General features: G+C 42.3%; 2 protein-coding genes across 2 annotated transcripts; one reads left to right on the forward strand and one right to left on the reverse strand.

Annotated features, from left to right (window-relative positions):
- Positions 1-1039: 1039 nt before the first annotated feature.
- tesk1a (testis associated actin remodelling kinase 1a) lies at positions 1040-13384 on the forward strand. The gene is made up of 11 exons (XM_087809265.1): positions 1040-1227; positions 1461-2019; positions 8217-8338; positions 9095-9143; positions 9734-9880; positions 10015-10097; positions 10183-10273; positions 10352-10435; positions 11254-11340; positions 11495-11603; positions 11684-13384. Exons 2-11 carry the CDS (start codon positions 1813-1815, stop codon positions 12763-12765), a joined length of 2061 nt encoding a protein of 686 aa, XP_087665391.1. The 5' UTR covers positions 1040-1227; positions 1461-1812; the 3' UTR covers positions 12766-13384.
- Positions 13385-14001: 617 nt separating this feature from the next.
- Positions 14002-16077, reverse strand: LOC148089692 (GTPase IMAP family member 9-like). The gene is made up of 2 exons (XM_087809288.1): positions 15935-16077; positions 14002-15075 (listed from the first exon to the last, which is right to left on the reverse strand). Exons 1-2 carry the CDS (start codon positions 16011-16013, stop codon positions 14081-14083), a joined length of 1074 nt encoding a protein of 357 aa, XP_087665414.1. The 5' UTR covers positions 16014-16077; the 3' UTR covers positions 14002-14080.
- Between the last annotated feature and the right edge of the window lie 254 nt (positions 16078-16331).

Genomic DNA, 16331 nt, shown 5'->3' on the forward strand with positions numbered 1-16331 from the left:
GCTGACCTGTAATAGAATGCGGTATCAGCATGTAGTTGAATAAAGAAAAAGTGGATAAAAGTAACGGTCATCTTTTATTGTGAAACGCAGTCCACTTCCTGTGTCTAACACGGCCGTTGTTGAAATAATAATAATAATAATCCATTCTTAACATCTGAATTATAGTAGTTTTAGTTAAATATAATCACATATATATTTGAACCATGTGGTGACTTTATCATCTTCATGAGTAAAACAGCTAATATTTATTTGTAAACATCCGTAAATTTTTTTTTTTTTTTTATGTGAACATTAGCAGAGATGCTGCTATGTACTTTAGTTTCATTTGAACTAAGAAACGGCAACATTAATATGACTTTTTAATGTAATTTACTACATTTGATTAAAAAAAAAAAAAGTAAAACATATCTATATTTATTTATTTATTTGACAAGTCTCGTCGTCACACGTTCCAGCGTGGAACAATCTTCGGCAGTCGACAAGATGGTCGTTATTTTAAAACATCTTTTTTTTTTTAATCCCATAAACCTATAAATGTTATCTATTTCCACATATCTATAAAAAAAACTTCCTTTTTTTCAATGTTCGTATTAATCTAATTCTCTCGCTCTCCCTAGCGCCTGGCCCCAGATCGGTTGTGCCTTCTACTAATGTATCACGCCTGCGCCTGTGCCCTATGATAAACTGAACCCAGATCAGTTTCTTCCTCCTGCCTGCCGATAGGATATCGTCTAAGGGCACAACCACCAAGTTAGCTCTGGTCACATAAACATGCACGGAATGCTTCCGAATTTTCTTCAAAGTAATAAAAGATACTTTGATATAATAGTTCGTTTGAACTCAATTATTCCAGGATAAACGTAAGACATTTGTTGTCATAGGTTGTATTATCCTTTTGAGTATCTTGAAAAAATGATAAATGCCGAAATATGCTATTTCAAAGCATCGCACTCGCCACCGTGCCTTTATTCTGAAGGCATCAAAGAAACATGCAATAAGGTTGTTATATCTAGCTTGTCTTTGTTGGACCGTTATGGCAGTCGCCCCAACTAGCGGCTTGGAAGCGCAGATCCAGACAGGATTACCGGAGCGACTGGAGGATGTGATATTTCTGGACGAACCGTCTCTTGACACAATTGTTCGTCTTCACGGAGGAAAAAAGCGACGCTCGTCTCTCGCCGGCTCGTCTTTGACAGGTTTTCATTCAGTCAACAAACCATTGAAACGGTACAACATCAAAGCTAATAAACGCCTCCATTATGTTCATTACGGTATTATTTATGTAAACATTTGTATAAGAAACAAGACTATATTTAAATGGTGTTTTTTAAGCTCGTGTTATATTTTCGCCCCCGGAAGAGCTTATTGGCTGTTTAGCATCTCTAAGCTAGCCCTTTAGCTTCAGTGTGATATACCTTGAAGTACATTGTTTTACTTTTTTATTTTTACATCCACGATAGTGGGCTCGCTTCCACGGGGACCCCTCCATGGCAGCCGGGCCTCCTCAGCACCAGACACACCTCTACGCTGACGCAGTGACGAAGTGGACCGAGCCTCTGCACGTACAGACGTGGTGCTGTGACCTGCTGTGAGAACTTCTGTCATCCTGTCATGAGGAGGATTTGAGTCAAGATTTACCCCCCATCGCACTATCCTGGATGTCGCCTTATATTACAGTGAACCCTCCTCGGTCCATCCACCGAGACCACAGGTCGTTCATGGGGCCACCATCATGGGGGCGAAGGCTTCCATAACCTCCACAGGACTCGGGACACTTCTGAAGCCTAACCTAAGGACTGAGAAGGTGGCATCATGGACTACCACGCGGAGCGTTGCTTCTGCGACGCCGACGAAGGCCACTGTTGCCCGGATGAACCTCCGCTCCACAACATCCACGCTCCCAACCGGATACGGCCTTCTTCGTACCGGGCCCTGAGGAGCGCCGTGTCCAGTCTGGCCCGGATCGACGACTTCTTCTGCGAGAAGATAGGGTCCGGGTTTTTCTCTGAGGTTTTCAAGGTACAGTAACACTTTAAAGCCGATAAAAAAAGCCTTACTGAGTTGTTTTAGGTTAGGTAGGTAGGAATAGGTAGAACTTTATTGATCCCTCAGGAGGTCTCCTTCAGGAAATGGTTTTTCTTCCAAATTCTCCACAGCAAATACAGCAATTTTTCATAAAAAATAATCAAAATAAAATAAGAACAATAACAAAAGAAATAAAGAGAAGGAACAAGATACAATCTAAGTCTAAAGATAAAGAACATAGGTCAAAGAAAAATAACAAAGACAAAGGATACAAAGACTAACATAGAACAGAGCATCCAGATACTTTTACTCCACTCCTGCCCCAGAATTCAGAATTGTACAATTTAATAGCCCGAGGAATTAATGAGTCCTTGAGTCTATTAGTGTTGCACCTGGGAAGAAGCATGCTTGCACTCATTCTGCTTAAAGATCAAGACACCCAAAAATATACTGAGACGAAATTTGCTGAAATCCAATATGTGCTCATGAGTTTTTCCACTTATCAGAATAATGTTTATTGTCAGTAGTTTAAAAACAAAACAGGATTTTTGTGTGTGAAGTGGAAAAACAATCCAATCGTGGTCTCACGAATGAGTAGAAGAGCTTATGAAGGAAAGGTACGACGGAAGGAAGGAAATTACAAAACATAAAACTATACAACACATCAGCAGCACCATGGAGCAGGATGGAAGAAGTCCTGAAGTAGATGTTATGGAAGAGCTGTGTACCATGCGTGTCCGGCATGTTGTTGCTAAACCAGGTTTCTTGCTGATCTGCAGTCTTCTAGCATAGAAGCTTCCTTGGCAGGTCGGTCCTTTAACCCCCTTGTGTGCAATGCACTACTTTTGCTTTAAATGTGTCTTTGGTGTAGCCTTTTATCAGGAGCTCAAAAAGCCGCTGCACTGCTGTCGGCCACCATCTTGGAAAATATGTATTCTCCTTTTTGACGGTTATAATAACAGAATTAAAATCTTCCCGATCTTGTTCTGGTGTTAACCATTAGCTATGCCACTGCTGTCTAAATCCAACTCAAGAACCCAAACATAGGAAAGTGTCCAAGTCCAACTACTTTCGACCGTGCGGGTGTGATTCAATCTTTACTACTTAACTCCAACTTTATCTTTTTAACTATTTGACCTAGTTACTTTGTTACATTTGGGAGAAACAAATGCATAATGAATATCACACGTTTAACCAACACTTGCTGCTAAAGAACGATTCATCAAACTTTCATTCATCAAATTTCATCTTTTGTGTTTGTAAACAAAGATATGTTATTCGGCGAAGGTTCTTTAAAGGAGGGTTTTCCTGAGTTGATTTTAAAAAGTATGTTTGGTCTTACGGCCCGCAGAGTCCCTGGTTATATTATACAAGTATTGTTCGGATTAACCGTGATCATAAATGCTTCTGGCAAGCCAAGGTGGAAACTGTTGTGACTTTAGAGTTAAACTTTGAGCAGGAAAAGGAAACAGAAAAAACAAGGCTCCAGGTATTCTACTAAATTATATACGATATTTAATTTATTCTTTTTGTGGCAAGCCACCAGAAAATTCGGTCTAGTGGTCATCGTTTTATGTTTGCAAACTTGACAGCTAGAGCATTTCAATAGAACCCACGCTAATAGGCCATTATCCTTTGGCAAACAAAAAAAAAAAAAACATTTTTGAGGGATATGGATTTTTTAATGGACAGTAGTACGGTCGATTTAGTATCTCACTCTGTGATGAATGAAAGCTGGTGCTACAGTTGGTGACCAATTCGCTTTGACACAGATGAGAACAGACATAACTTGAAAACTATTTTTTAAATTGATCAACTTGAGTCGAGTTGTAACATGTTTTTTCACTCTGCCTTATAGATGTGCTACGTTTCTAATAATGTGTCGGGATTAAAAGCAGTCCCATGCCACGGTTCACTACCACTGAATTTGGCGTTCCGTCAACACACGTGTTTAAAACCACATGGGTTCCTGCATTAATTTATACTGGAGATAAACGTTCCTTTCAGAGTGCGGTAAAGTCTACTGACGTTGTGCATTCGGACAGGACTAGTACCTTTTACTTCTTGTCAACTCCGTAGATAAAATGCATCTAATCCGAATCAATTTCATACACTTTGTATTCCCACTATTCTGCTTATATGACGCTATCGCATCCGAACTACACACACTTGTCCCTTGTTGATGAGGTTGTGACTCCTGCTAGAGGACGAGCTAATCGGCGTGCGTCCCCTACTGTCTAGTCTAAGTAGATTACTTGTATATTTGTGTTCACGCATGTCTTAGTTAACCTGATACGTCTCCTCGCCGTCAAACCTTAAATCCCACGGTGCAGTGGAACAGTCGATTCCACAACACTTTCTACTCTTACATCATTCATCAAACGCCGATTCTTATTTTAGATTGTTTCTTTTCGAGAACGTGCCTGTCTAAAAATATCTATATGAATACATAAGTCTGTTTTCGTTTTCACAAAGAACGGGTATAACCGGTGTGTCAAATCAATCAATTAATCTTCTGAATGATTAAAACCCTTGTTTTTTTTCTTCTGAACATTGTTATCTCAGCATTTGTCGAATGCAGCCCTTTTTGCGTTTCCGTTTTTTTTCCTTCAGCTATTAAATTATAAATGTTCATCATGGCCAGTGAGTACTTCAACCGACCCGGGGGCAAGTTGCAAAAGTAAGGCAAGCTGAAAATTAACATTCATAGCTTTGCAGGCGTTACTTAAGCGGCAACAAGAGTTGTCCCTAAAGATCGACATCAATTCACGATTCACACAAGTGCACCCAAGCTTTACGCCGGGGACCGTCTATCTGGGAGAGTTCTAGGGTGGACGGCTTCCACAGCATCATGAGTCTACATACGAGGATGTCGTTGGAAAAACACAATTTCACCAGTGTCTGTCCTTAACCAGAGCCTTTTTATTAGGGTTGTGTCGGCGAGAAATGCCTGGTCATCGATAGTTGAAGTGATGTCATCATTCCCGTGACCGGAGCTGCAGTTGGAAGATCCACTGAGGAGATGAGATGCTCCAGGGATTCTGTCCATAAAGAGACCTTCTCTCGGTAGACCAGTTGGAAACACTCTGTGGAGTGAGCTTATTTTGGTAGCTTGTATCTTTTCTTCCCAAGTCATCTTTAACCCTTGTGTTATCTCAGGGTCAAGGTGACCCAAAGGCCTGAAAACATAATGTAATAATTGTATCCCTCGTGTGGCTTTTGGGTCAAGATAAACGACCTCCACCACTGAAGTAGCTGGCATGCTGAAAGACTTTAAGCACCCCCTGGATTCGTTTCTGACCTACAATTTGCCTTGCATGCCAACAAGAGTGTTGTTGTGTGTTTTACCACAATGACGGTCCCTTACTACGTTGAGCAGCAGTGTAAAAGGCTTATTTACGCAACATACAGTAAATGATTTGCCCCCCTATTATTGAAAATTATCAATTATCATTATCAATGATCAATTATCATCTTACGTGTTTAAAGTGCAAACCCATCTCTCCTGACTTCAAATGTTGAACTATTCATCTCCAAGATGCAGTAAGTCCCTCATCATAGCCATTTTATGAACTTGATACTTCATGAAGTTAATCTGAAATCTGAACAAACAAGAGGTTACGAGAGCAAGAAGAAACTGGGATAGGCTCCAGCCCCCAAGGAAAGGACCCCCATAAAGGATTAAGTGGTAAAGGAAACAAATCCAGCCAGCTGTAATCACACCCAGCTTTGTTTATAAAACGAGTTCCTTGGAGGTGGATACCTCCAGGATTCATGACATATGGTGATAAACCTCCATGTTTGACCAATCACAACAGAGTGGGTGTGTTTATGGTGAACTAGTTTTGATCTCCAAGCCGAAATGCTTAAGATAATTTTCTCATGTCAATATTTCGATGAAAAGGGAGTTTTGTACAAACAGACACTGATGATACAATAGAGTCCAAGATCCATTTAAGGAGCAAATTAAAAGTGAACCTTCCCAGAGTGTGTTTCTAAAGATCCTCAATGGTTTTACCTTCGAGATTCCCACATAGTTTTTCTGTTAAGTAACAATTACCTGCTGCGTTGAAGCCCAGAGTGCGTGAGTCCTGCCCTGCTTGGCCGAGCGCCCGTAGGAATGGCTTGGCGGATTTGTGCTGATCAGGAGGGGTGATGGGGAAATCCAGAAAGCCTATTAGTGTGATTATACACCGGCAAGCTTGCAGTCACAGTCCCAGACACTGGCTGCGGCACAATTTACCAGCCAATGACCCGTGCAGTCGCACGCATGAACCCGGGCCTCGGCTTCGCTGCCAAAACGTGGAGTTGAATCGGCCGAAAACGGCAACCTGGCTGCAGGAGCAACTGTTGATGTTGAGAGAAGAACGTGAAGGAACCTCAACAGACGTAGTTGTTGTGAGGCAGCCTAGTCCGCCTCTAAGAGAGAACTCTTGGGGAAAAAAATTGTAATTTGAAAACTTTTGCTTTGGTTTGAGGATCATTCTCACCAGCCTTGTCACCAGTTCATGTCAATTGTCACCATTTTTTTTTTCAGTCTTTCCAACAAGTTTTAAGTCGTGATATTTGGCCGTTTCTTTTTGCGCCACGAGTGTTGGGAAAAGTTCACCTTCGATGTGAACTAGTTCATAGTTCAGTTTCGGAATGAACTAGTTCAGTTCAGAGTTCACAACTCTAAGAATGAACGAGTTCATAGTTCTTTTTTTCTATACGTTGCCACCAGCTCTTCTTTTTCAAAATGATTGCCATTTATAACCAAAGTCAGCGATTATTATGTCTGTTTTAATATTGAAAATGTTCACCAGATTTCATTGTCATATCATGAACTGTTTTACATTTATTGTTGGTATTGTAAAATAACACCGCAATCGTATGTGTGTTTGTAGGATTACATTACAGAATTGAATAGATATTTAATTTAAACAAAAAAATGTTAACAATTTCCTGAAGGAGACCTCCTGAGGGATCAATAAAGTTCTACCTAAAACAAATATATATAAACAAAATGAATTGAACTACAGAACACTACTCAAATGTAATCGGGAGGCCGTCAACAATGAGTCTGGTTCCGCTCGAGGTTTCTGCCTTCTAAAAGGAAGTTTTTCCTCACCATAGCTCACTGCACAGTGTTTCGCTTCTTGCTCTTTGTTGAATTGCTGGGATCTGTTTTTCCTTAATCAACTATAGTCTTACTTCAACTGTTAAGTCTCTTGAGATAACTTTGTTATGATAAGACACTTTAAATAAAATTGAATTGAAGTGAATTAATCACCCCTGAGTGAGCCCAGTTCTGGCCATTCCTGAACATTTAAAGATGGTTTAAAAACAGGTTCTTTGTCTGATGGAAGGAAAGTCCAGGATACATTAACGATGCTATAATTTAGATTCTACTTAAAGGAAAGAGATTCATGAGTGAGTGTTTCCTGTGAGCCTTTCATGTTTCGTGTTGTGAGAAGAGTAGGTTAGGTAGAACTTTATTGATCCCTCAGGAGGTCTCCTTCAGGAAATAGTTTTTTTCCAATTAGACACAGCAATACAGCAATTATTCATAAAAATAAAAATATAAGTTATAAAATATAAGATATTATAATAGATGGATAAACTTTATTGATCCCTCTGGTGGTCTCCTTCGGGAAATTGTTTTTCCAGCTCACGGCAACACGGAAAATAAATTCATGCAAAAAGAACAAAGTGCAATAAAAAGAAAGCGCCAGATGACACAATCTAAGGCTAAAGATAAAGAACATAGATCAAAGTAAATGATGAAAAGATTAACATGGAATAGAATCATCTTTTTACTCCTTCCCCCAAACTCGTAGCTAAACAATCTAATAACCCAAGGAATGAATGAGTCCCTGAGTCTATTAGTGTTGCATCCACTCCATGATGGACAGTAGTTTGTCCAGAGATCTCCTCTCTTGTCACCAGTGAGTTCAGCTTCATGCCAAAAAGAGCAGTTCATATTTTTGGGTACACGACAAACAATCCTTGACCCCTAAGCAAAAGGAGTTTTGAGCAGATCCAAGTTTGATGAATAAATGCATTGAACCTGAACGTGCTAGTTGAGGATACTTGTGATGAACTAATGTAAACTCTTAACATCTGTAGTCGTATTCTGTCTGTGAGTGACATTTAGTTTTTGTTATATTTGGAATGTCTGACGTCCCTTCTGCATGTTTTTCTATTTACAGGTGCAGCATCGTATCACTGGCCAGGTGATGGCGCTAAAAATGAACACGCTGGCCAGCAACAAGGCCAACATGCTGCGAGAGGTTCAACTGATGAACCGACTGTGTCATCCAAACATCCTGCGGTACGTTCACATTAGAGTCGTCGGATAATCATCTGTATATCTAACGATATATCACAGTATATTTTTGTTCCTGATACTATATTGATTTTTAGTAGCACTGTGTCGATTTAAAGAAAATTAAAAAATGTTCACCTTTGAAATAACATTTTAATTCAAAGTTATTTTATGGGTTACATTTCAATAGTTTTTCTATAAAAGACAATCATATGATGTTTTATTTTACAATTAACACTCAAATATTCACGGCATTTATTCATTTTTTGTGCTGCAATTATACCTCAGACCACTAGTTGGCGACAAAACCGTTGAAATGGCAGCGATGAGTGACAAAGAAAGGAAACACTAGAGTCCAGCAGTTTTTAAAGATCATGTTTGGACTCATTTTAAAACAAAGTTTAAAGTTAAATTAAACACTGACAGATACTGGATATTACATGATGCTCCAGGTTGTTTGTTAATACACTTTGTTGTTAATATAAGTTTACATTTTTGTTCATATTTAGAGAAGAACTTTCCTACAAACACTTTCACATGTGATTAGAGAAAATATTTGTTAATTTCTTTGTTGTAAAAGCCAGAAAGTGTTCTTTAAAAGAAACAATATATCGTTGTTACTACAGCATCTCAATATATCGTATCGTCACACATGTATCGTGATACTTATCGTATCACCAGATTCTTGCAAATACACAGGCCTGGTTCACACACGTCGATCCAAGCGTTTACCAGCAAATCTCACCTGATCTTCCTCCTCAGGTTTCTTGGTGTTTGTGTCCACGAGGGTCAACTGCACGCTTTGACTGAGGTAACATCCGTCCATGATTCTTCTTTTTACCGATGACGGCATTTATTAGAGTTCAACTAATGTGTTGATTTAAGTGTGTCTTAAATTGATCTTGTACTCACCAGTCTGTTTCATTAGAAAATGAACTTTACATGCAGATGGATGGATTCTTAAGACATTTTTATTCGTTCAGGCTTTTCCTTGATTTCTGGAACTCCTGTGTTGTTTTCAGTATTATCTTGACCTTTTAAAGTATATATTTTATTGAGTATTATTTTGATTGTTTAAGCGCTTTGTGACCCTGGTCTGGAAAAGCGCTATACAAATAAAAATTACTTACTTACTTATGGATGGATGGATAAGACTTTATTAATCTATATAAAAAGGACCATCGACCAAAAATCAAATCAAGTCATTTGTTCATTTATTTTATTATTTATTTATACATTTAGTCATGTATTATTTATTTATAATTATGTTCATTGTTATTGTTCATCTCAAATTAGCCACATTACAGTAAGTAGTTTAAAGAACTAATCTTCAAGTAGTTGAAAGAAAACAAATCATAATTTCCCCAACGACACAAACTCACTCGCCTCTTGTCCGTTCAGTACATCAACGGAGGAAATCTGGAGCAGCTGCTGGACAGCGACCTCTACCTGTCCTGGTGCGTCCGGGTCGGCCTCTCTCTGGACATCGCCAGAGGTCTGCAGTACCTGCACAGCAAGGGCATTTTCCACCGGGACCTCACCTCCAAGGTAAAGATCAGGACGTTCTTAGAAGATTCTTCTGCGTGTCAAATTGAGCGTACTTTTGTCTGGTTCTCCTCTGATGTCGATGTATATCAAGTGTAGTAACAAGATATTTGAAGCATGTCCGTCTGTGTGTGAAGAACTGTCTCGTCCGCTGCGAAAACGGGTCGTTCACCGCCGTGGTCGGAGACTTTGGTTTGGCAGAAAAGATCCCCAACTACAGGTGAGCGTCCACTTCCTTCCTCATGATCCATCATCCGAGCAGTGAGGGTTCATTTTTCAAACGCTTGGGCCTCTTCATTGATCAGTGACGATGTGGAGAAACCACCGCTGGCCATCGTTGGCTCCCCCTATTGGATGGCCCCGGAAGTTCTGAGAGGAGAGTTGTATGACGAGAAGGTACAGACACACACACACAAAAAACACACACAAATAAAACGTGAGTTAATGAGTGAACTCATCCTACCTCCCGTCCAGGTGGACGTGTTTGCGTACGGCATCATCTCGTGCGAGATCATCGCTCGGATCGAAGCCGATCCAGATTTCTTACCAAGAACGGAGGTAAGATCTATCTATCTATCTATCTATTTATCTATCTATCTATGTTTCTTTTCTCCCGCACTTTTCTTCACTGCTACCTTAATGTTCTGTCGTTACCCGTCGGATGGTTTTACTTTAGAACAAAACCGTCAAACAACATCTGTTAAAGTTGACTTTAATAACGTTTTTTATATTCTCCAAACGGGTCTAGTTTATCTACTTCAGAACGAGGTTAATAGTCTGTACTACCAGACGTGGGTGATTGATGCTGCTGAACCTTTACAGTCAATTTGGATTGCAACCCTGCCATCTAGTGGCTGTTATATGAATACCAAGGATATTCTTAAATAAGCAAGTCATTTTTATTTGTGCTATATATAAGTGCTTTTCTAGACCAGGGTCACAAAGCACTTAAACAATCAAAACAATATTCAATAAAGTATATAATTTAAAGGGCAAGATACAACTTATAACACAACAGGAGTTCCAGAAAATTAAAGAAAAACGCAAAGAGGGAGGAAATCTTTGATTGAGTATTTTCCTCCCATAATAGACTTGGAAGTGGCTAATTCATGTAATTGCAAGATTTAAATGAAGAATTTGTGTTATTGTTGATCCACATGTCATTTTTTTTAATTAATGTGATATATTTATCAATACAAATGGTTTTTTTTTATATACAAATACAAATATTTAATTGGTGGATATCACAACACAGGTGCAACCATTGAATATTTGCGTCACTCTCTGTGCATTTAGAAATCATTGTGAGACAAATGTAGCTCCATATTGACGTGTGTGTGTCTGTGTGTGTGTGTGTGTGTGTGTGTGTCATGTAGGACTTTGGTCTGGACGTGGATGCATTTGAGAACATGGTCGGCGACTGTCCGGCTCCGTTCCTGAGGCTCGCCGTCACTTGTTGCAACGTAAGGGAATATTCTTGTCTTTTTTGCTTGTGGATGCATGTGTGTAGCAACGCAAACCTTGGCGTCGCCGCTCAACACAACATTTGAACGTTCGATTTGGATCGGTCGGCCTGTACCACATTAAGTAAAGTGCCGACTTTAACTTTGCACACAGATGAGCGTGGAGCTGCGACCATCGTTCTGCGACATCGTGTTCATGTTGGAGGCCATGGAAATGGAGGAGGACGAGGAGGACAAGGAGGGAAAGAAGCCCATGTCACTCGGTAAAGTCAAAAGAATCTTCACTGTTGTAACCGAGGTTGAGAAACATGCTGGAACCTGAGTGTCTGAATCTCCTTCGCAGAGTCGGTGGCTGTAGACTCCAGTCCGTACCGGCATCCCAAATCCCCCGGTCGCCCTGGAGACCACGTACCTCTGAGACCGGGCCTGGCGAGGAGTCAGTCGGACATGCTGCCCCCATTGACCCCTCCGCTCCACGGCACCCCGGTGCGGGTCAACCCGTTCATCCTCCGACAGGACCTGAACGGCGGCCGGTGCAAACTCCTGGACACGCCCAGCAAGTCCGTCATCTCCCTGACGTTCACCCTGCCGGCACTCTGCGACCCGTGTGCCTCGCCCCGCCTCCTGAGAGGAACGCTCGGCTCGCGACCCCCGCCCCGGAGGTGCCAGTCGCTCCCCTGCACCCCGGAGCTCAGCCGGACCTCGGTCCTCCACGGGCGGTCGGTCGAACCCGAGGCCGTGGAGACCAGACCCGAGAGGGCCGAGGCGTTGCAGGAGACCAGGGAGCAGGACTCGGGTTTCCCCGTGGAGCTGGACATGGTGTCCCTGGAGCGGCTGGTGGAGGTGGAAGAGGAGGAGAGTGCGACGGAACCGATGGACTGCAGCCGCTCACCGATAAACACACAGGAAGTTCTGGAGGCCACTCTGCAGAGGCCTCTACTCACCTCAACCTCCTCCTTAGGGACGAACGGTTGGCGGCCTCCCATCTCGAACGGACCTCCTTCTCTACCTCCTCTGCCACCGTCGGACAACAACAACTGCTCGGGGCTGGTGATTGGTCAGCAGCTGCGCTGGGGTCAAGGTCGGCAGAGCAACGGCTCGCGTGCGCTCTCCGAGGACCAGAGCAGTCCCGCCGAGCAGGACGACGTCACTTCCTGTCCGGGCTGCTGTTTGGTGGGTCTCAGCTTCCCCTCCATGTGTCTCCGAGGCACGCAAACAATGCCCGCCCCGCGACGGCGAGCTTCGCTGCCCCGACAGCGTTTGTACCGGAACCTGAACGGCACCAGCGGGAGCAGCTCTTCTTCGTCGTCGCCGTCGCCGGCCATCGCAACCAAAGCCCTTCTGTGCCGCGGGACCAACGGACTCGTGGTAGGAACGTCTGTGCCACGTGAGCCGGGGCGATCGTTGCCCGAGGCCCAGACCTAGACCGACATCTGCACTGAGGAACGAGTAGCAGCACAATTCTGGATCGAGCAGCGAAGAGTCCAGAGCAATAACTTTAGACCGAAGCGAAGCAGGATCCCTGATGTGTTTTTGAGGCAGTATTAGAGCGACTGAGTGTTCTGTGAAAAAGTTTTTAGCACTTATTGTAAATAGGTCGTGGTTTTGGTCACGGTGATGTTGCTGTGTGACTCTGTTCCGTGCTGCTGGTCACTAAGACTGTCGGACTGTCATCGCCTGCTTTTTATCTCCAGAAGAAAGTGTTGACTAATTTGTAACGATGAGCAACTATTTATACAAGTTCATAAACTTGAGTTTGTTTCCACAGGTTGTGCGTGTGCGCAACACAACACGTCTTTGTGTGAACGCGTTTCGAGCTCGTAATTCTTTTGTCGTTTCAGTGAATGCGTTCATTCTCTCAAAAAAGCTAAGAAGGTGTGTGTCGTTGTGTTACTCTGAAGTGGCATTGGAAGCACACTGTGTGTGTTCAGGCTTCAGAGGCGGACGACTGCATTTTGAATGTTCAACGGTTTGTTGTTTCTTCTGTTCCACTGTTAAGCTAGAGAACGTGCAATAATCTGTTAATAAAAAAGAAAAGAACTGACTGAGCTCCATCGTGACTGTTGAGTTTCCCCACGGCTTACTTTCACTCCCCCCTCCCAACACTCTTTACAGTAAACCACAGCAGCTTTATGAAACCTGTAGAGATTCCTGTAATCCTTCCCGGCCTTTATATTTGTTTAGTATTTTGTCGTTTGATCATAGGCTAAAACTTGTCTTGTTTTGAGCGATCAATTATTTTATATTATTTCAGTTACCGCTGTTGTCGGTACTTTTCGTGTGTCGTCGTCGTACTGGTGACTCATGGCTGACGTAGAGGAAACAATGTTGAATTACTGTTAAGTCTGTCTTGAATCAACATGGATTCTTCATAAGACAAATATAGAGTTTGGCTGAAAGTCCAATGTTGTTTTAATGTGGAATCTTGGAAAGCACCTTGTATTTTACTTTTGCTTTCTGGGATGTTGTGTAGCTAAAGTTGTGTGTCCTACACTAGCTTTTCTGGGTAATGACAAAGCTTTCTCAGACCAATCGAAACAGTCTTTCTTGTGAGTTTACTCGTTCTGATGCCACACAACCATTCATTCTAGCCCTCAAGACACACCAGTCGGGCTCCTTATCATTCCTTCGACCAAGTCAACTCAAAGAAAAAAACCTTCATGCTGTGGAAAAGTCATGATTTTTATTTGAACTTTTGTATTTTTAATTGCATGACATTTTTATCAGTTCAAAGTTGAAATCATAAAATAATACAGTCATCCTTCTGTCTCTGCTGGGCTCTCCTGCGCTGCTCCTCAGCCTCACGCGTCAGTCGCTCCTTCTCCTCCTGGATCTCTCGAGCACGTTTCTCCTCCAATTCTCTCATCACCCTCTGCATCTCCTGCTCTGCCCTCAGCCTCTCTCTTCTCTGCTCCTCTTCCATCCTCTCCCTCTCCTCCCTGAGCTCTCTTTCCATCCTCTCCTGCATCATTCTTCTCTCCAGCGCTTCAGCTCGTCTCCTGCTCTCTTGCTCGGCCTGTATTTGCTGCATCCTTATGAGGTTCTGACGCTTTATTTCCTCAGCGATCTTCTCTCTCTCTCTGCGGATCTTCTCTTCATTTTCCTCCTTGATGCGTCGTTTTTCCATCTCTACGGCTCGCTCCGCATCCTGAAACATCTTGTTGGTGTAGTGGCTTCCTCCGTTCTTGGCTACGATTCTGTGGATCTTCTGGAGCAGCTGAGTGACCTGGGAGTGATCGTGGGACTTGTTGTTGAACACCTGGTACTCGCCGTTGCATCTGTTCACCACTTCCTGAATCTCTGGACTGTCGTTCAGGAACTCCTCGAAGCTTCCCTCCAGCTGGTCTGCATGAGTGAAGAGGACCATGCTGTACTTGTCTGCTGCCTGACCGAAGATCTCCTGAATCTTCTGCATGGTCTGCTGCTCCTCATCGGTGAACCGTCCGAGTCTGATGACCACCATGAACACGTGAGGTCCGGGGCAGGCCAGCTGGATGCACTGGCCGATGTCTTTGGTGGTCTGGCTCGTATCGAACCTGGTGTCGAAGAGCCCTGGAGTGTCGACGACGACGACGGCGTGTCCGTCCACCTCTCCTTCTCCTCGGGAGCAGGACTCGGTTAAGGATCTGGAGCTGAACTTTGACTCAAAGTGTTTTTCTCCCAGAATAGAATTCCCTGTGGCACTTTTCCCATTTCCAGTCTTGCCCAACAGCACGATCCTCATCTCACCTGGACCTGTGTTAAAGAGTTTCATTAGAAATGTGGTTATTTTCTAAAAGAAGTAGTTTAGGATTTTAAGTTTCATTCATTTAGTTGATTCTCATGTGAATAATAAACCGTCAGGAACACTCGGAATCAGCTCATATACGTTTCTGTCTTCTCGTTTAGACTTTTGTATTTTTTTGTCTTAACAAGAAGGATCTGTCTCGCCTGCAGTTGATACAAAACTCTGCAGCAAGAACTCTGACCGGCTCTAGTAGAAGAACTCACATTTCTCCGATCCTTAAAACTCTTCACTGGCTGCCAGTTTCGTTCAGGATCATTTTAAAAAAATACTGGTTCTTACTTTCATATCTATTCATGGTCAGACCTTCCATCAGTGATCTGATCCAGACTTACACCCCAGCTCGGGCTCTGAGGTCTGTGGATCAGAATCTACTGATGGTTCCTGAACACGCTTCAGGACCAGAGGAGAGAAATCCTTCCAGGCTGTTACCGGGACTCCTGTGTTTGTTTTATGTTGTCTTAGCCATTAGCCAGAGTTTTTTTTTTTTAATTTTATTGACTTTTAACTGTGTACTACTTTGATTTCACGTGCCTTACAAATGATAATTAATTACTCGCTCACTTCTATATCCAAGAAGAAAAATTAAACTAATGCTGCAGCTCAAAAGGGAATAAAGGAATAAAATATTCCTGGATCCAGAAGAAAATCCAGAGCCAAAAGGTTTTTACCTTTTACTGATTTCAATTTTGAGTCTCTTTCAGGCGTCACGAAATAACAGATCTAACAAAAGTGAGTTTATTTTGAATAACTGTTATCATAAAATGTATATTTTAAAAATGAGAGTTTGAAAGAGATGTTTTAACTCACCCATGTTTGCCAGCTGCTGGTACAGACTCGTATCTGAAAGAACGACGTTGAAGTTACTGTCAGCAGGAACTGAAGTCATAGAGCGTCGAACCTGATCTAAGACCACCTCTTTAAGCTAACCTGTACTCATGTGATTTCCTCCCCGGGAGGAAGAGAAAGTAAAAGTGACATCCCAGACTGATAACTCATATATGTCCCCGCCCTTGTGACTGAAAATAACATCAGGGTTGTTCTTGAGTTTTTCCACAGTTGCGTAAAAGTATTATTTCTTTGATGTCACTTTCACGTTCCTCCACCCCTCCCACCTCCATTTACAGTAAACCACAGCAGTTTTATGACAGCAGTAGTTTTACAGTGACTAAAGTTCGCTGCTTGAACAGAGCAAAATCACACCGGA

This window comes from Callionymus lyra, chromosome 1 (genome assembly GCF_982586985.1).
Source record: "Callionymus lyra chromosome 1, fCalLyr1.hap1.1, whole genome shotgun sequence".
In the NCBI taxonomy this organism is placed as follows: Eukaryota; Metazoa; Chordata; class Actinopteri; order Syngnathiformes; family Callionymidae; genus Callionymus; species Callionymus lyra.